This window comes from Puma concolor, chromosome E2 (genome assembly GCF_028749965.1).
Source record: "Puma concolor isolate L17-30 chromosome E2, mPumCon1.1.hap2, whole genome shotgun sequence".
Lineage (NCBI taxonomy): Eukaryota > Metazoa > Chordata > Mammalia > Carnivora > Felidae > Puma > Puma concolor.
Genome location: NC_141681.1, coordinates 28,840,245 through 28,861,440, shown reverse-complemented (window position 1 = coordinate 28,861,440; position 21,196 = coordinate 28,840,245). Strand labels below are relative to the sequence as shown.

The 21,196-nt window shown below is 42.2% G+C and overlaps 1 protein-coding gene across 1 annotated transcript in view; it reads left to right on the top strand.

The window, feature by feature from the left end:
• Positions 1–21,196, top strand: part of NUP93 (nucleoporin 93) — a 105,091-nt gene that overhangs the window by 14,353 nt on the left and 69,542 nt on the right. The window contains exons 2-3 of the mRNA XM_025920835.2: positions 4,693–4,885; positions 14,631–14,748. Coding sequence (XP_025776620.1) covers positions 4,707–4,885; positions 14,631–14,748 — 297 coding nt within the window. The 5' untranslated portion in view covers positions 4,693–4,706. The remainder of the gene's footprint in view (positions 1–4,692; positions 4,886–14,630; positions 14,749–21,196) is intronic.

The following is a 21,196-nucleotide window of genomic DNA, read 5'->3' as shown; positions in this document are numbered from 1 at the left end:
GAAGCCTCCCTTCTGTCTTCCCCCCCCCCCCCCCCCAAGAGTAACCAGTCTTGCTTTCTAATAGCAGTGATAAGGTAGCCTTTCATTTTAAAACTTTTGGTTGCCGGTGTCTGAGGAGGTCTGTGGAGACTCAGGAAGACTTCTGCTACGAAGCATGGGAGAGGTTTGATGCTCAGGGCCCTGGTATCCTGCGATACTTTCTGAAGCACCTGTCAGTGCTTCCAAATTCCTCTCCTGATCAGGCTCAGTCATTACTGACAGAGGAGCCCTGGTGTTGCGGCTTTGTCCTTGCTGGCCGTTTCCCATCCAGCCCCAATTTTGCTGCCTTGACTGTTTGACATTCCACTTCCGTGGGTCCTCTGTGTGGCATTTTCCTGTCTCCCTCTTCCATACCTCACCAAGGATACAGCTGGCATCCAGTCTCTGCATGTGTCTTGGCCAGATTTTCCAACATAAAGCTTGGACTTTGTCCCTTCCTACCCCCCAGTTCTCTCTTGGACAAGGTTAGTAAGGTTATTTGCTTGATCATCGTTCAGTATCTTGAGTCAAAATGGATATTTGGTTGGTTTAACCCACTTATTTTATGGCTAACTTGATATTTATTTTGTGGAAGAGATAAAGTTTTTCTTATATTTATGATATTAATTGTGAATTAAAAATTTTTAATGAAATGGGATGGGATGATGACTACATCGCAGTATAGATTTGGAAGCCCTCATAACGTTTTTATAAATTAATATCCACTGGTTGAGTTATAATGCAGGATAGATCCAGTTTTTCCCAAATGTGGCATTAAATATATAGGTCTTTTCTCTCAGACAGACGTGGAACAAGCTTATTTTCAACTCTGAAGTTGAATAATGATATTTTTTCTATATATTTATTCTTCTGGTTTGGAATTCTGTTCACCTGAAAACTGAGCTGTTTCTTCTAAAATTCCACTGGTTTTTGTCTGGGTATTTAGAGGGAAAGTACCAGTCTGGACCAAGTGTGATCTGAATTCCTGGCATTTATACTGTCACTGCCTTATGCTGTGCAGCCTCAGAAATGTTAAGTATCAGTTGGTAGTCGGAAGGGAATGTTTTTGCTCTGGTCTTTGCTTGCCAGTGGGTGCTGATTTGGCAGGAGAGTGCAGGAAGCCTTCAAGAAGAACAGACTCTCCACAAATGGAAGAATAAAACTATTCATTCCACAAATGAGCACCTACTATGTGCCAGGTGCTGTTCTAGAAGCTTGGGATCCATTAGAGAACAAAACACACAGAATCCCTGTCCTTGTGCAGCTTACGTTCTAGCAGGGGTGACAGTCAGATGGGGGAGTGCTAGGGACAGTTGCAGCTTGCGCTCCTAAATATTTTGTTCCAGGTTGGCATCAAAGGCCAGGTGACAGTTGAGCTGAAACAGAGAGACAGGGAGTCAGTCAGGAGTGAATCTGGGAGAGGAGCATTCTAGATAGAGGAAACAAGGGGTAGAAAGGCTCTAGGGCAGGAATGTGCTTGACCCGTTGGGGGAGTAGCACAGGGGCCCCAGGGGGACTGGAGCCCAGGAAAGGAAAGGGGGACAGGGCTGGAGATAAGTCTGGAAGGTAAGAGGAAGGGAGGCTGCTTCTGTAGGGCTTCATTTTGTACAAAAGGTTTAAGCAAAGGAAGGATGTGGCCTGACTTTGAAAGGATCAGCTAGACTGTAGGAGGCAAGGGCTGAAGCAGGGAGGCCAGGGAAGAGGTGATAGTGACTTGAATGGGTGCAGGTGGTGGGATGAGGTAGATTCTGGGTGCATTTTGTGGGTAGACTTGAAAGGCTTTGTTGGCCTGGATGAGTCTTGGAGGCCTTCAAAGATTTTGGCCCAAGCAGCTGAGTAGTGGTGGCTCTACACAGAGAAGGCCAAGGAGCGCGTTTTGTTGACAAGAGATTAGAGCTCAGCTTTAGACATATTAAGTTTAAGATGGTGTTTTTAGAGATTCAGCTTTTAGTTTATCATGGTCAAATAATTCTGTTAACTTTTAAAAGTCTTATTTTTGGGGCCATATTAAAGTAAAACGTGACTTTTATTTTGCATTTATTATTTACACTCCTATCCATCATTCTACGTCTTTGTAGGGGCATGTCATTTGAGAAGTTGAGCGTTTCCTTTGTCTGAATTTGTCCGACGTGGATGCAAAATGTTAGATGTATTTTTCCTGTTTTTTTTTTCCTTTTTTATTCGTTTCTTTTAAAATATTTATTCATTTTCTGAGAGAGAGAGAGCGAACACAAGCAGAGGAGGGAGAGAGAGAAAGAGAGGCAGACACAGAATCTGAAGGAGGCTGCAGGCTCTGGGCTGTCAGTATAGAGCCTGACTGCAGGATCATGACCTGAGCTGAAATAGGACACTTAACCAGCTGAGCCACCCAGGTACCCCTTTTGCTTCTGTTTTAAACTTAGAAAAGTTTGTTTCATTCAGTTCTTTATTAAAGGAGCTGCAAGATTTTCCTTATGAAAGAAAAAAAGTATTTCCTACTCCTTGGCTCCGTTAGACGAATTATTTTTATCTTAGAGTAAAAAGGGGTGGGGGGAATTGGCGGCATATTACTTCTCTTTTCCCTTTCTGGTGAGCGACCATGTTTCTGCTAGTTAGTAGAATGTCATTGGCCCTGTTGGTTTCTGAGGGAAAACACTTCTCTATCAGACAGGAGCCGTTGTTTAAAAATACTCGTTTCAGGGGCACCTGGGTGGCTCAGTCGATTAAGTGTCTGACTCTTGATTTCAGCTCAGGTCATGATCTCAACGATTCGTGAAATTGAGCCCCAGCATAGGCTCTGTGCTGACAGTGCGGAGCCTGCTTGGGATTCTCTCTCCCTCTGTCTGCCCCCCTCTCTCTCTCTCAAAATAAATAAATATATATTTAGAAAAAAATACTCTTGTTTCTTTCTTCTGTCCCCGAGAACAGAAGAAAGTTCTGCCGTCCCCATTTTCCCACAGGTAGAGATGGCCAATTACAGCCTCACTTCATTGGTTCAAAACAAAACAATGGTTATCTAGAAACTTTAGGAAAAAGAATTAGCATGTATATGACTTTTTGCCTAAAGATTAAAGAATACCGAAGTGTTTTTATGTTTACCCCAACTGAGCCATATTTGTTTTAACCTTGTGCCTTTGCCTATAAATTTAATATCCTTTAATGTCCGTTTAAGAAAGAAATGCTCATTTTCCTCCTGTGGATTTATGGTGATAACCATGCCTTTTTAACATTCACCTGTGCTTCATAGCTTAGATATAATTACCTATTACGTTACCGTTGTAACTACCATTCTAGACTAGTGGCATTTCAAAGGTGCAGTGAAAGCCATGGGTTTAAAACAAAGAAGAAAAGTATGATCAACAAGGGCTACTGTTTAAAGATTGAAAAAAAAATTTTTTAACGTTTATTCATTTTTGAGAGACAGAGAGAGACAGAGCATGAGTGGGGGAGGAGCAGAGAGAGAGGGAGACACAGAATCCGAAGCAGGCTGTAGGCTCCTAGCTGTCAGCGCAGAGCCCATGTGGGGCTCAAACTCACGGACTGCGAGACCATGACCTGAGCTGAAGTTGGATGCCCAACCGACCGAGCCCCCCAGGCGCCCCTAAAGATATTTTCTAATAAATAATTTTGTCAGTCTTTTAGCAGTGTTAAGTTTTTTTTTAATGATAGTGATACTGTTTACGTTCTGTTGATACAAATAGCGGTAGGAGTTAAAAACATGCTCTTGTTCAAGAATCTTACGCAAGGGATGTACAGTATGTATAAGATTCATAAAGGTGTAACATCCATTAAATAGTAACACTCTTCATAGGACTTTTTCTCTGTCAACTGCTGGACAAACAGGTGGTCTTATTAATAATATTTGTGATCTAGAAGCCAGCTGCTATTTATATTAACACAATTATTAGTAACAGTGGCATTTCTAAAAGTAGTAGGTACTGTAACAATGGAGTCTAATATCCTGAATATCATCTATCACCAGCAGACATGGATCTCTGCTCTCAGTAACCTCGTAAGTGAAAGAATGTATGAATGGACTCTTGAACATGAATTTTAAGACTGTCTTTTAGGTTAGTGGAGGAACAGGTGTGTGAGAATGACACGGGATTAGTCAGGAGACCTGTGTTGCTGTGTTTGTCCAGCCACACTGCAGCTGAGAGTGCTCAGGGCACCGAACTGAGCTCTGTGTGGACTGGCCTTGCTTCTCCTGTCTACTCAGGAGCCTCGTAGAGTTGTTGAGAATCATATGACATAAGGGCCTCATTATTTGCCCTGCCGTCTGTGGGTGGTGGGGTTTTTCTGAGACAGGTGGAGGAATAGGAGGTGCCAGGGTGATTGTTCTTTAGCCTTCCCAGCGGGGGCCACCGTGGTTCCATTTCCTTGTTGGCTTTGAGTCTGTGGAAGGAGGCAGGAATTCTGTTCTGTAGCTCGGTATCTTTGCATTTGTTCTCGTGTTAGAAATCAATCTTGGGGCTGTCAATATGCACAGAAATGATCTATTTCTTCACAGTCTGACTCATTTTCTCTGTCAGGCCTGTTCTTGGGCTCTGTTCAGGAACAAATCCTGCTTGTTGATGAGCTGTCTCCTTGTCTGTTTACAAAAAGTCCTCGTGTTCCGTTTAGCTTGTAACAGACTCAGGCAGCATTCGAAGCCTGTCTTTCCCTTGATTTAGGTCTCTTTCCTCCCCCATCTAGGATCTGCATCTCCAATGGATACTGAGGGGTTTGGTGAGCTCCTTCAGCAAGCTGAACAGCTTGCCGCGGAGACTGAGGGCATCTCAGAGCTTCCCCATGTGGAACGGAACCTCCAGGAGATCCAGCAGGCGGGCGAGCGCCTGCGTTCCCGCACCCTCACACGCACGTCCCAGGAGACAGCAGATGTCAAGGCGTGAGTACTGGTGGGGAGGCAGCACAGCTACTGGGTGGCTCAGGGGCAGGATCCGATTCTTTCCTTACTTGAATTAGGATGCAGTCTGTAAACGACAGACACAAGCCAGATTCTTGGGAATTCAAGAGGTTTTGTAAACAAGTCAGCAGCCTTGCTCTGTCTCCCTGCCCCAGGTTTTCCAGCCTGTCTGCCTGACCAAGCCATGGTCCCGTATCACAGGCAGAGATGATTGGGATGGGAAAAGGTGAAGAGTTTTATCACACAGAAGCCCGTTACAGTAGTTCCTGATTGGGTTTGCTGACCACGGGGTCGTATTTATGACCGGCTCCCGTAGCTGTATTAGTAAATGCCGTTACACAGATAAGTGTTCCCTTCAAAGCCAGGGAGCACTCCGAGATGAGCAGACTTTTTGAGAGCACTCAGAAGAAATTGATGGGCTGTCAGTGACAAAAAGCCATTCAAGTGAGGGGTGATTCTTTCTGGTCATTGTTGGCACCCCCAACAACTGCTTCTGCAAGGCCTTGCACGTGCAGTGCCTGCCAGTTGCCCATAGAACAGGAAAGTAGGTGGGCCCAAGAGAGTGCAGCTGAAGAAAAGTGCTGACTGGCTGTCCAGCCAGTGGCTCCTGCTGCTACACGGCATCTGCCAGGCTGTTCATTGCACAGTCGGGGGTTGGGGCACCACCGGCCAGTCCTGGGCCACTTCTGGCGCTACAGCCGTGAATTACATGTGGTTCTTGCCCTCAAGGAGCTTGTAATTTGGGGAGACAGGAAAAACAAAACAAAACAAAACTTTGCTGCTTTCCATAAGAACTGTGATTTCCTGATTACTTGTGTCAGAAATTTTACTTAATCCTCTCAACGAATATTAGGGCTCTTGTCCCCTCATTACAGTTGAGCAGCTAGGGCTCAGAGAGGGCAGGTAACTGTCAGTTCACAGACCTGGTGAGTGTTGAGCCAGGATTCAAATCCAGTAAGGCTGACTCCAGAGCCTTGATGGAAGGGCCGTGGGGGGATGGAGGGGTGCTATTACTTGTGACCTTGGTGGGTCTGGAAAATCACTGAGATTCTGTGTGGGCGATGTGGGAAATCGTTAATCGTCTGTTCAGTCTTCATTGTTTGAACTTGAGAAAGACCCAAGTACTGATGTTTCCATGAGGATGTTATTTTGGGTTTGTAACAAATGTCACAGGAGTGAGTATAAGTGCTACATTCTTCTCCCAACTAATCTTGAAAGCTGAGTGCTTTGGCTGCTCCGCTGAGTTAGTAAGGACTTTGTGGAGATTCTGTAGGTCTCCCCAGAATTTTTATCTAAAATGCTGATTAGTTTTGATTCCATTGGTTTTGGTAAAGGCAAGTCAGAAGGACTCTGGCAGGAGTATTTTACCATCCAGCCAGGTGCTCTTCTGCACTGTTTGCCAACACCCCCGCCAGCCTTTAGACAGATCTGCTTACTTGCCCTCCTCGCAGGCTCCTTACTGTTGCTGCTGATCGCCTGCCGTTACCCTCAGTCTTGAGCACGCAGGCTCTGTGCTTGTGTGCAGGGATGCTGCGGGAGCGAAAAGACCGTGATGCCAGCTGAGTTGCTATAGTTATAATTTAATTGCATCAGCTTTACAGCCTATTAAGAGCAAAAAGGGAAAATGTTTTCTTGGTAACAATTATCAGTCATGCTCTCTTTCTTGTAAATTTCCATTCTTCCTCATCTCTTTCTACCTTAAATTCATTATTTTAGGGAGGAGGAAGTTGGAACATTGAAAGAATGGGTATAGGGTGGGGCAGGTGCTTAAAAAGAAACCAAAGGGCTGATGACTGTATTTTTCCACCTTGATAGGCAGACATAAAGTGTGATGTGAATATTTTAGTACAGGGTGAAGGCAGAGAAGAGAACTGAGTAGGAAACATTTTCTTACATGAAATAAATTTTGAAAGAAAATGTGTCTTTAAGATTTTAGTTCAGATTAAATTGTAGATTTAAGATTGAATTGTTCTGTGCTGAATTCATTTGTTTAAATATACTTTGTTGGATTTTTCATTTCAGGGAACAGATTTGAAAGCTTTTTTGCATGTGTGTTTGATATTTTTAAATTGTTAAATTTCTTCACACACAAAGAATATGCATAACATACATAAAGGTGTAAATCAGGGGTTGTCAGCCTGTGATCCATGAGCCAGATCCAGCCCGCTGCCTGTTAAAGTCTTATTGGAACATGGCCACACTTATTTATGTATTGTCTGTGCTGCTTTTGTGCTACAATAGCAGAGTTGAGTGGTTATGACAGAGACCGTATGGCCTGCAGAGCCTGAAATATTTACTGTCTGCCTTTTACAGGATAAGTTTGCTGACTCCTCGTGTAAATAATAATAAAATGAATTGCACGTTGCACAGTGAAGACATAGATATCGTCAGTATCTGTGAAGCCCTCCCTGGGTACCCATTTTCAATCTCATCCCCCCTCCTTTCCCATCAGAGATGCCTCACTGGATTTTTCCAGTCAGATTCAGAAGCCAAACAACTTAGAGTTGTACAAAGAGAAAGCCAGCAATCACTCTCTGTCCTTAACTTTATCCCCAGAGTAACCAGGGTTATTAATTTGCATATTCTTTCACACTTCTCTCCATGTTCATGCAAAGCATAGATGCACATTTATGTGCCCACAGTTTCTCAGTAAATTATAAATTTACTTGAGGTAATACCACTAAGCAACCTTTTTGAGCACTTGCTCTTTGTCAGGCATTGTGCCAACCACTTTACATGCGTTATATAATTTCTTCTTAAAATAGCCCTGTGAAATAAGTGTTTATTATCTCTGTTTTATAATTGAGAAACGTCAGATAGCAAGGGCCAAGCCAGAATTCAAATGCAGCTTGGTCAGTACGAATCTCTCCCATTCCTGTGGCACTTTTCAGTTCCCAAAGAATTGTCATAGGCGTTCTCCTGGCTGATGGTCACGAGCCTGAGAGGTGAGAGAGGCAGAGATTTGTCTTGACGTTTGACAGGAAGAAAATGAAGCTTGGAAAACTGATGTGTCTAAGATTTTCAGGCAGTAGCGACAGGTAAAACTTGAACCCAGGCCTCCTGACTTTGTTTCTATTCCCCGTGTGCTCCTAGAACACCTTTTGTCCTCCTCTTCTGGGACTAGAGTGTTTGACTCCAGCCTCTGTGGTTCTTTGCTCAGGAGAAGCTGCCTGGTTTGCGGAAATTGGGGCAGGTATAAGGCAGGGAGCCTTTGGATTTTCTAGCCTTACAAGCTAGAAGTTTCTGGTACAGCCTTTACTTGTAAAGCTGCTTGTTACCCTAGATTCCCTGCTCCTTTCCTCAGTTTTCAGTCATCTCCCTTTCCCCATCAAGGCTTCTGCCTGTGACTGGACGGTTCCTGTGGGTGCTACCCCCTCAGATGGGACCTTTCTCTTTGGACTATTCTGATAGCTAGGTTTTCCATGTCAAGGCTGTCAACCCTTGTACACCTTAAAATTGCCTAGGCATTGGGCACATTCCCACATACCACGGGTGGAGATATGGCACTTGTGGGACAGAATTTGGCAGTCCCTCTTCCAGCAGTCCCCCTTCCAGGGTCCATCCCAAAGATACACTGGCAAAACTATGAAAGACGTGTGCCCAGCAATATTCATTGTGGCATTATTTGTGATAGCAAAAATTGGAAATGACTGAAGCATCCGTCCATAGGGAACTGGTTGGATAGATGTGGTATGTCTTCGTAAGGGAGTACTTTTCAGTAGTACAGAAGGATGAGAATGTACACTACTATGGAATGACTCCAGGAGATATTGCCAAGTAAAATAGAAAATAAGGTGGAGAAATATGTACAGTACTCTTACTTATTTAAGAAAGCAGGTAAAAGACACCCAGTGTTCATGAATTGGAAGACTTAATATTATTAAGATGTTAATACTTTCAAAATTGATCTGCAGATTCAGTGCAGTCCTTATCAGAATCCCAGCTGGCTTTTTTTGCAGAAATTGACAAGTTGATCCTATAATCCATGTGGAAATACAAGAGACCTAGAGTGGCCAGATTTTTAAAAGGCAGAAGAAAGTTGGAAGGCTTATAGTTTCAATTTTGTAACTTCAGACAAAACTACCGTAATCGACACCATGTGGTACTGGCATTAAGGACAGACAGTTGAATAGAATTATGAATCCAGAAATAAACCCATGTGTCTATGATCAGCTGATGTTCAGCAAGAGTGCCAAGAGCATCTAGTGTTTTTTTCAACAAATAATGCTGGGACAACTGAGTATCTATATATAAAAGAATGAAGTTGGACACCTTAACTCTAAATGGAATACAGACCTAAATGTAAAGAGCTAAAGCTTTAAAACTCTTAGAGGGAAACATAGGTCTAAATCTTTCTGACCCTAGGTTAGGCAGAACCTTGTTAGATAGGAAACCAAAAGCACAAGCGACCGATTAAAAAATAGGTAAATTGAGCTTCATCAAAATTAAAAAATTTTGTACTTCAAAGGACACAAGAAAGAAAACCCACAGAATGGGAGAAAATATTTGCAAATTATTTATCTGACAAGGGACTTGTATCCAAAATATTGTTAAAAACTTACAACACAATAAAAACACAACCCAATTTAAAAATGAACAGAAGATCTGAATAGCTGTATCTCCAGAGACGATGTACAGTCAACAAGCAAATGAAGATATGTTCAACATCACCAGCCATCAGGGAAACGCAAATCAAAACCACAACATACTGGGGCGCCTGGGTGGCTCCGTCGGTTAAGCGTCTGACTTCAGCTCAGGTCATGTTCTCGCGGTTTGTGAGTTCAAGCCCCATGTTGGGCTCTGTGCTGACAGCTTGGAGCCTGGAGCCTGCTTTGGATTCTGTGTCTCCCTCTCTCTCTGCTCTTCCCCCACTCATGCTCTCTCTCCTTGAAAAATAAATAAACATTAAAAAAAAAAACACAACATACCACTTCACACACACATTAGGATGGCTATCATTCAAAGACAGACCATAGTACGTGTTGAGCATGTGGAAAAAGTTGAAACTGCCCTATACTGTTGGTGGGATGATTAGTGGCCCAGTAGAGGTGGTGAGGTCTTGACTCTGGACTCATTAGTTCACGTTTGAAATTTGCGCTCATGGTCTCTTGGAATTTGCTAACCTTGGGAGGGGCCGTCCTTCCAATGTCAGCAAGGCTCCAGTTGTGAGAGCATCAGATACAGAAAATAAAAAGGCATGATTAATACAAAAAGTAAACAAACAAAAGGTTACTTACTGGAAAGGGAGGGAATAAAGTAGAGAAAACAGGGACTTTTTTTTTTTTTTTTTTTTAAATAAATTTGACTTGGGAATTGTGTAAATATTTTACATTATTATAAGACAAAATTAAATTTCAAAAAAGGAGTTCCTAAAAAAGGAAAGTAAATGCTTAATCCAGTTGGTGACATAACCACACATAAAGGAGCAGTTCCAAGTGATATCATAATCTGTCTTCAGTCATCATGTCGGAGGTGTTGTTACTGCTCTTTTGGGACTGTTGTGTGTATAGTATAGGATAAAGCAAATAAGTAGTTAGGGTGGTGATGTTGAGAACTGGAACTTTTAGTGTGGGAGATGCAGATAGAAAATCTGTGAAGTTAACCCCAAACTTTGTGTTTTAAATTTTAAATTGGAAGCATCAGTGTAAACTCATGATGTAATCTATCTTAAGAAAATTGAAACAGAAGTAAAAACTTCATGTCTAGCTCTGCTTATGGAAAAGGCCTAGAAAGAGTGTAGCAGTGAGCAGGCCTAGTGCCTCTGAAATCTATTTTTTTTGTTTGTTTATTTATTTTGACATAAACCAAGCGTGAGCAGGGGAGGGCCAGAGAGACAGGAGAGGGAGAATGCCAAGCAGGCTCCACACGGTCAGTGTGCAGAGCCCCACTTGGTGCTCAAACCCATGAAACTGTGAGATTATGATGTCAGCTGAAATCAAGAGTCAGACAGATGCTTAACTGACTGAGCCACTCAGGTGCCCCTAAAGTCCATTTTTTAATAAAAGCAGCTGGGGCTCTTTGGAGAGTTAGCTGACTCCAGGTCTGGGGCAGGTCTGTGTAAGATGAACATGAGACACCTCGTCATATCAAACAGAGGGAAGTTATGAAGGTCTACTTGAGTCGTGTCAAAAGAACTCAGAAACCATCTTCAGAAGGTCTCTACTGGCTGAAGAGACAATTTGAGCATCATAAGGGTAGAACTACAATGGATTGAAACACATCAATAAGTGTTTAATATATTCCGGTTCATATATCTATGAATATCTATGAGTTCATAATGACATTAAAACGAAACTCATCAGTCACTTTGAGGGTGCTGGAGAACGATCTCCTAATTCAGAGTAACCATAGTGGATGAAGAGAGTTTCTCTGAAAGGAAATATTCTAGCTGATAAAAATAGAATACCACCATTTTGCAACCCCTTGGGAATTAATGACTCTCAGCAGTGATCACCAGTATCTGCCTACATTCCGAAAGAAGTAACCAGACATTGCAGACTTCTTGATCAAAATCTCAAGTAATCTAAGCAAAAAATAATGCCACCCAAATCCAATCAGACCTTTAGAGCTTATTTTCAATCTAAAGGAAACACAGAGGCTGGAGGAACATGTTAAACGGCATGTGGGGTTGCAGTCAGTAAAACCTGTTACGGGAGAAACTACGCCCTTGCTACTTTTAGTGTAGTCCCATAAGTAAACAGGATTGCGAGCTTTTTGGAAATGGAGAATCTCATGCCCCATCCCGGACCTACCGAATCAGAGTCTACATTTTAATATGCTTTGCAGGTGATTCACATGTACAGTTCAAGTCTGAGTTGTACTGCTCTACAGGACAAATAAATAATCCAGAGTCTCCAATAAAGAAATTGTAAGAAAAAAAATGAGATGGGGGAGCAACCTGTAGATTAAAAAGGATTTAGGAAGCATATCGTCATTCACAAGCAGAGACCCTTATTTGTATCCCATTCCAAAAAAGCCACACATTTTTAAATTATGAAATAATTGGGGAGTATTTTAGATCTACTTCAGAATAATCTGGGTGGTGGAAAGAGGAAGGTAGGTAGGGATTCACATGAAACGGAGTAGGCTATGACATGTTAATTGTTGAAGCTGGATAATAGGTACAAGGAAGTTTACTATTTTAATTTTGTATTTAAAATTATTTTTCTATAAGTTAAAAAAATTTTTTTAACATTTATTTATTTTTGAGAGACAGAAAGTGCGAGTAGTGGAGGGGAAGAGAGAGAGGGAGACTCAGAATCTGAAGCAGGCTCCAGGCTCTGAGCTGTTAGCAGAACCTGATGCAGGGCTCGAACCCACGAACTGTGAGATCATGACCTGAGCCGAAGTTGGACACTTAACCAACTAAGCCACCCAGGTGCCCCGTGTTTATCTATAAGGGTTTAAAAAGGAGGGCCCACTAAGATGACTATATTCAAAAAGGTAATAAATATTGGTGAGGTTGTACAAAAAATTGGAACCCTTGTACATCGCTGATGGGAATATGAAATGGTATAACTGCTTTGGAAAACCATCTGGCAGTTCTTCAGAAGGTTAAACAGAGAATTATTGTATGATCTAGCAATTCTACTTCAAGGTATATATATATCCAAGAAAAATGAAAACATATATTCATACAGAAACTTGTACTTGAATGTTCATGGCAGCATTTTTCATGATAGCCCCAAAGTGGAAACAGCCCAAATGTCTTATCAACTGATGAATGGATACATACATAAATATAAAATGTGATGTATCCATATAATGGAATACTGTTCAGTTATAAGAAGAAATAAAGTGCTGATACAGGTTACAACATGGATGAATCTTGAAAAAGTGTTATGCTAAATGAAAGAAGCTAGTCGCAAAAGGGATGTATTGTATGATTTCATTTAGATGAAATGTCCAGAATAGGGCAGATCTGTAGAGACAGAAAATAGATGAACGGTTGCCAAGTGTTGTGGGGAGTTTGGGAAGGGACATGAGGAATGACTGCTGGTGGCTAGGGTTTTGGAGGGTGATGAAAATGTTCTAAAATTGTGGTGATGGTTGTACAACTCTATGAATACACTAAAACCCATTGAATTGTATGGTATGTGAATTATATCGGGGTAAAGCTATTATAAAAGGAAGGAGGGTGTTACGCTGATAGCCATGCTCCAGGCTTCACCCAGCACTACTCAGAATCATTGGGAGGAAAGTTGCCTGGGTGATTCTAATGTGTAGCCAGGGCTGGGGACTGCTGTATTAGAAAGTTAGCTATTACGGATTATTAGAAGAGAGCTAAGATTGCCTATCTGACATGGTAGCCTGGAGGAGAAACCTCAGAGATGGCATTCTAGTTAACCCCTCTAACATGGAAGAGACAAAAATCTACAGTGGGGAGCCCTCTGGGTGCACACCATCTATTTCTGTAGTACTTAGAAGAATAGAGATAAACACGGAGTCCTTTCTCTTCTCCAGTAAGTCTGTTAGTTCAGGACTGGAAATCTTAGGTGTCACCCCTATAAGTGTTAGGGTTATTTGTGCCGCCAAGGGGTCTAGCTTCTTCTCTGTTAGAAGGGACATGAACTTTGTCGGTGGGATTTTGGGTACTAAATCATCATCCAGGAGAAATGGTCTAAGCATCCAATTCTAAGTTTCTTTCTTCCAGAGAGTGTTCTAGATATTAGAAAGACTGTGATTTATAAAAAAAAAAACAAACAACAAACAACTCTTCCATTGTTACATTGCCCCAGGTGAGTAGAAGTGAAACCAGCCATATTTTTCCCATCTCTCTTGAAAAGCATTTATTAGGTGACAGGCTCCTGTATTATTGGACTGGGCAACAGAGAGGGAGCTTGAAGATGTGATAGATATGACGTTTGGCATTTATTTATTTATTTAATACTTATTTTGAGAGAGAGTGTGTGCTCGCACCTGCACAGGAATAGGAAAGGAGCAAAGAGGGAATCCCAAGCAGGCTCCGTGCCGTCAGCACAGAGCCTGATGTGGGGCTCTGTCCCACGAAGCATGAGATCAAGACCTGAAGCCAAAATCAAGAGTCGATTGTTCAACCGACTGAGCCTCCCAGGTGTCCCTTGTGTTTGGCTTTTATAGAGAAGCCATGGGGAACCAGCCTTGGATTTGGGTTTGACTGCACTTTGCAAATCATTGATGGCCCCAGACTTCGTTTTCTCAGCTGATGAATAAAGTTTCTACTGGGTTACTCCTGAAGCTTCTAAAATTTGTGGTTCACTATAATCTGTCTTTACAGACACTGTGAATCCAGGATGGCGATAAGAGTTTGTGCTCTGGAGCCTGATGACCTGGCTCTGCCGTTTCCTGGCTCTGTGACTTTGGATAAGTCAGTCAACCTCTTTGCACTTTAGTTCCCCCATCTGTATGTAAAATGGGGATTGAGAATAGCATTTACCTCATGATTTACTTTGCTGTAAAATGTTTGTAGTAGTCTAGCCTATCATTTTATTGATATTCTATCATTTTATTTGGGCAAGTTCTTTAGTGTAATTCAGGCATGATCAGAACTATCGCTTATTACCAGATACAATACCATGTCTGTTATTCCATGTGATAGATCTTTATGGAAAGGCATAAAAAAACCCATATAAAAGTGTCTGGGCTGTACATAGGAGGTTTTGAATAAAAAAATTACTCTCTAATATCTTATGAAGCATATTAGATGTCCTAATCCTGCTTTTTCTCCCTGCCCTGTATGCTCGTGTAGGTCAGTTCTCCTCGGGTCTCGGGGACTTGACATATCCCACATCTCCCAGCGTTTGGAGAGTCTCAGTGCAGCCACCACCTTTGAGCCTCTTGAGCCTGTGAAGGATACAGACATTCAGGTAAGAGCTGCCAGGTGCCAGGTCTGGTGCGGGTGGAACCCTAGCATGCAAACCAGGCTGAAGGCCCTGGACCTTTGTTGTCCAGAGGATGTAGGAATTTTAGATTTCTGTGTTAATTCTCTTCCCTAGAGATTAAGAGAATGGGAGACTCTGCTTTGGAGATATGGTGGGGAACATCAGTTACTTTCAGAGTGCTCTGAGAGGCTGAATTTAGGAAAGCAATTCTGACCTGTGCTTTTTAGATTATTGTAATTATGAGAACAGATTTTCCTTCCTTCCTTGGGCTTAATCCAAGGCACAGAGACATTAGTTATAAGTTTCTCTTGCTTTCTGTGCTGGATCTCAAATAATTTTACTCTTTGTCTTCCACATTTCTTTTCTACATCTTACTTGTATTGGTTGGCAAAGAGCTGGGGAAAACTTAGAGTACTGTTTACTGAAATGTACTCATCGATTTCTAGGAAGTATTTGGCTGCATTAGAGGCACCAGGAAATGGTCTAATAGAGCACTCCAGTCTCATTTAACCTAACATGCCACTGGCATAATTGATTGCTGTTTTAATCTAATCAGAAACTGGCATGTGCGTGTGTGTGCACGCACACACACAGATTGTTAAGGAAAACCTTGTGATTCATTTAGTTTTGAGGAATTGGGAGGCTGCATTCATGTTAGAGTGAAGGGACAGTGAACTGCCATTTTAATCATTGATTCACATTTGAAATGAAAGGATGCAGGTTCTACAAAGGCAAACCATTGTACAGATGGGTACTAATTGTGTTATTATTTGGGCTCAGTTTGAATTAATACTCTCTACCCACTATCCTTCCCAAGAACTATTTTTATCCATCTAATGGCCACTGTTCTACTGCATTTATTCCATTTCAGTAACTGAAAACCCTGTGTTTGTGTTGAGTTAAATAACTATAGATGTTATTTTTCCTGTTATTGATATGTTTCCATAGTCTTCAGTTTTTTTAAATCTTGTGTACTAAATCATATTTGCTTGTCACCTTATAGGTGCCTGCTCATTTCCATGTAATCTTTTTAAATTTTTTAATGTTTTATTTATTTTTGAGAGAGAGAGGGAGAGAAAGTGTGTGCGCTTGAGAGTGGAGGGGGCGGGGGCGGCAGAGAGAGAGGGAGACACAATCTGAAACAGGCTCCAGGCTCCGAGCTGTCAGTACAGAGCCCTACGTGGGACTCAAACTCACGAACTGGGAGATCATGACTGAGCTGAAGTTGGACGTTTAACCAACTGAGCCACCCAGGCGCCCCTCCATGTAATCTTAAAATGGCATGTGTGTGTAACTGTTGTTTCTGTTTTATTTTTAGCTGTACCTTTTTGTCCCTTCTCTTTTACTGCTTGATGCTCTATAAACCGATACTTATAACAAGGATGAGGTGGGCAAAAGGGATAGAGCTCAAATTAATTTGAATAATCATATATTTTGAAGAGAATCCCTAATAGTGTGGAAGAAGTGGCACTCGCTATAAGGTTGTGTGTGTGTTTTTAATGTTTAAAATTCCAAGGAAGTTTTTTTTTTTTTTTTAAACCACCAGCTTTTAAATGTTCTTTAACATATCTGTAATACATATTTGGAGTACTCAGCACATTTAGTAATGCACTTCATGAATTCCCTCTGATGTGGTACTCCATTTTTTTGATTTGAGATATTAATGACAGGTTTATAAATGTATCGAGTCATGATGATCTTCTAACCTTCTGTTTAATGCATGAACACTCTGCTTCAACACCCCCATTAGATGGTTTCCCAGCAGTGGATGCTCGGTCACATCAAAGAGAGTTTCTTAATTTGGAATGAGCATGGCTAAGAGTTTTGGTCCTGCACCACTGGGAAATCTTTGAACTTTGAGAGGAAGCGTGCTTCCATTTCAGAATTTTACCTCAAGCCTTTTCCAGAATAGCTCCAAAAATGCAAAATGGTCAATCCAAGAGAACTTTTGATGAATTGGGAATTGATCATCTAGACCTAAAGATTTAAGACTTACTATTTTCAAAATATTCTGTTGATTTCATCTTCTTGCCAACAAAGGCAAAGGAGAACTCAATTTAAGTTTTAAAGGGCTGAGGCCTTGGCTTTATCTGAGATGGTTCTAGTATTGATAGGGGTTAGAAGTTTTGTATTGTGGGGCTCACCCCGCCTGTACTTAAGCCTCCTGTGCATACAGTATCTTCTTGTTTAGTACAAGAAGTACACTTCTTGTTTAGTAGTTAGATGTAAGTGCCAAGTCAGCTTTCACCCTGAACATGGAGCATTCTTTCTTTTAATCCTTCTCATTGCATTGTTGGTGTTCCAAGAAGAGTCAACTTGGTCATTTTCAGTTTTTTGCTTTTACAAAAGCCAGATGTACTTTTCGACAGACTTTTTTTCTCATTTATTTTAACAGCTTTATTTATTTTATCTTTTTAAATGTTGATTTATATTCTAGAGAGAGAGTGTGCACGGGCATGAGGGAGGGGCAGAAAGAGAGAGGGAGACGGAGAATCCAAAGCTGGGCTCTGAGCTGTCAGTGCAGAGCCCACCTTGGGGCTCAAACTCATGAAATGAGATCATGACCTAGGCTGAAGTTGGACACTTAACCGACTAAGCCACCCCTGCTCCCCTTAACATACTGAGATACAGTCCACATACCATAAACCTAATGGACTTTTGTGTATAAATTTTTCCAACCAGGGCCGTTTTTGAGATGCGAATGCATCTTAATCCCACATGCTGAGTATCAGTCAGAGTGAATTTATTATGTCAGTTTATAAATTCGTAGAGGGAAATGCTGAAGGATCCTTTGATGGATGCTGTCCGAGACTTTGTACCACCCATTGTTTATATTACTTAGAAGCCTGAAAAGGCATTTCCCCATGTGTAGATATACATATAGATACGTGTGTAGTCCTTTTCTGTTTGATGAACATTGATTGTTTCCTTCTGTTTCTCATGGAAAGCGTGAAATTAATAGAGGATTTTCACTGTTGCTGTTTGGTTGTTTGTCACGACTGATGATGTTGGCATGCACTGAATATGCAATTTTAAAAGACTGTAGTGGCCAGCAAAAGTAACCTATTAAAAAAATTTACTTAGGGGCGCCTGGGTGGCGCAGTCGGTTGAGCGTCCGACTTCAGCCAGGTCACGATCTCGCGGTCCGTGAGTTCGAGCCCTGCGTCGGGCTCTGGGCTGATGGCTCAGAGCCTGGAGCCTGTTTCCGATTCTGTGTCTCCCTCTCTCTCTGCCCCTCCCCCGTTCATGCTCTGTCTCTCTCTGTCCCACAAATAAATAAACGTTGAAAAAAAAAAAATTAAAAAAAAAAATTTACTTAAATCTATATGTATGGCTAACGCTAGGAGAATTTTTTAAAATATGTATTGGTTTTCTTTTTTGGAAATGGTTATAAAGAAGCCTGCATGTTTGTGTAATAGAGGTGAAGAGCAATGGCTGTTAACAGAGCAGGGCACCGCGATGACCGTACTGCTCTGTCCTAAGTTACTTCGTGGTGCTTGCAAGCACAGGCCTTCTCACAGAGGTCCACGTGCTCACTTCTGTCTTTGGAAGAAAAATGTCAAGGGCAGGTTGCACATCTTTACTATGATCTGAACGGACGTAATGTACCACGGATGATGTGTATTATATAGTAATAAGGTGCGAATTTACACAGTTTGGTTATATTGTGGGCTTTTCACTAAATTACATGTATATTTCAAGAAGGCTGTGCGGAAATTGCCTGAGTTGGCCGTAAAAATGGGAGCTGCAGTTTCTCTGCATTAGGCTCTATTACTTCCAAATGGCATGGGACCAACATATAATAATGTTATTGCTAAACTTTATTGTATTAGATTCCTAGGGCGGTCACAACAAGTTTCCACAAACTTAGTGGCCTAAAACGTTAGCAATTTCTCCTCTCACAGTTCTGGACTCTAGAACTTTGAAATCAAGGTGTTGGCAACACCATGCTCCCTCTGAAGGCTGTAGGGGAGAATCTTTCCTTTTGTAACTTTTGGTGGCACCAAGCTGTTTCTTAACTCCGGTGTCTTCCTCCATCTCCACAAGATTTTCCTCCTCTGTGTCCAGTCTCCCTCTCCTTTCTCTCATAAAGACACCAGTCATTGGGTGTAGGGCCCATCCTATATCCAGGATGATCTCATCTTGGGATCCTTATCTTAATCACATAGGCAAAGATCATATTTCCAAATAAGGTCATATGCACAGGGACTAGGAGTTAGGATTTACACATGTCTTTTTGGTGGGGGGACACAGGTCAATCCACTACACGTACAGTGCCAGAAATTTTAAGACTAAATTAACCATAATTAATGAAACATCATCAAATCTAATTCTTTCATAGCTGTATGGAATATTGGGCTAAGACATCTATTGCTAGTTGTTCCAGTGATTGCAGACCTCAACCAGATATCTGATCTCGCCCTCATCATTCTCTTTGGGGCCTTTGGGAGGACCCCTATCTGACTTCAGAGTTTAATAGTAGTTACTCTTTCCAAACAGACTAACGCTCCAATGCGTTTAACATCTTCCGTTTTCTTTCCTTTTCTTTTAAGTTTATTTATTTCTTTTGAGAGAGAGAGAGAGAGAGAGAGAGAGTGAATGAGTGCGCGTGAGTGGAGAAGGTCAGAGAGGGAGAGAGAGAATCCCAGGCAGGCTTCATGCTGCACGGGGCTTGATTTCATGAACTGTGAGATCATGACCTGAGCCAAAATCGAGAGTCAGACGCATAACTGACTGAGCCACCCAGGCACCCCAAGATATATCTATAGAGACTTTTTTTTTTTTTAATTTTTTTTTCAACGTTTATTTATTCTTTTGGGGGACAGAGAGAGACAGAGCATGAACGGGGGAGGGGCAGAGAGAGAGGGAGACACAGAATCGGAAACAGGCTCCAGGCTCTGAGCCATCAGCCCAGAGCCTGACGCGGGGCTCGAACTCACGGACCGCGAGATCGTGACCTGGCTGAAGTCGGACGCTCAACCGACTGCGCCACCCAGGCGCCCCTATAGAGACGTTTTTAAAATAGAAACAGTTTACTTTTCTTTTTTTTTTTTTTTTTTTTAATTTTTTTTTCAACGTTTTTATTTATTTATGGGACAGACAGAGACAGAGCATGAACGGGGGAGGGGCAGAGAGAGAGGGAGACACAGAATCGGAAACAGGCTCCAGGCTCCGTGCCATCAGCCCAGAGCCTGACGCGGGGCTCGAACTCACGCACCGTGAGATCGTGACCTGGCTGAAGTCGGACGCTTAACCGACTGCGCCACCCAGGCGCCCCGAAACAGTTTACTTTTCTAAAGCATTACATACTAGTGTTTGGAGTATGTATCGGTCGGATTAACTTGTGATACTTTACTGCAGTGTGGGGAATAAATTTAAGAATTCCCTGAGCTTGCACCAATGGGTTAACAAGGCATAAAGAATTAGACAACCATAGGATGTACACACCCAAGTTTGGGTAAACAAGATTAGATAAACGGGGCAAAGGCCCCCAGTATAGGACAAGTGGGGCAAAGGCCTCCAGTATAGGACAAAGGTATAGGAATAGGGAATCTCAGGATGAAAACATCCAAGATGAGGTACACAAGATTAGGTATTCTGGGTGGAAACACCCCCCAATTTAGTACAATAGCAGAAAGCTGCTTTCACTGGAAGGAAGGACCAAATTAGGTAAATGGGTAAATAGGGCTATAGACTGCTGCAGGGCGAAGTTGCCCAGAGCAGAGCTAGTTAGCAAAAGAAAGGTGCCTTGTTGACCCTGAGGTAGCATGCTTTGTCTTTCTTGTCCCCTAGACCAGTTTAGGTAAACAGAGGTGGTGCCTCACTTCTGCTGTAAGTAACCTCCCGCCTGTGCCAGGATTTTCTTTTGTATTAACCCAAACCCTTAACACCACCTATCTTCAAAACCCCCTTTTCCCTCACACTCATGAGTTAATGTTCATGATTTCATTGTTTCTTTGTGCACGCCCATCACCACGTTTGTCACCACATTTGTGTCTTCAAAACCCCCTTTTCCCTCACACCCATGAGTTAATGTTCATGATTTCATTGTTTCTTTGTGCACGCCCATCACCACGTTTGTCACCACATTTGTGTCTTCTGATCCTAACAGAAACAGAGCAAGGACCCTTAACTCGGGCTCTTGTCTCCTCTTGGACGTTAGCCTCTCTCGCATTTTTTTTTTTTTTTAATTTTTTTTTTCAACATTTATTTATTTTTGGGACAGAGAGAGACAGAGCATGAACGGGGGAGGGGCAGAGAGAGAGAGGGAGACACAGAATCGGAAACAGGCTCCAAGCTCTGAGCCATCAGCCCAGAGCCCGACGCGGGGCTCAAACTCGCGGACCGCGAGATCGTGACCTGGCTGAAGTCGGACGCTCAACCGACTGCGCCACCCAGGCGCCCCAACCTCTCTCGCATTTTTAATCCTGCA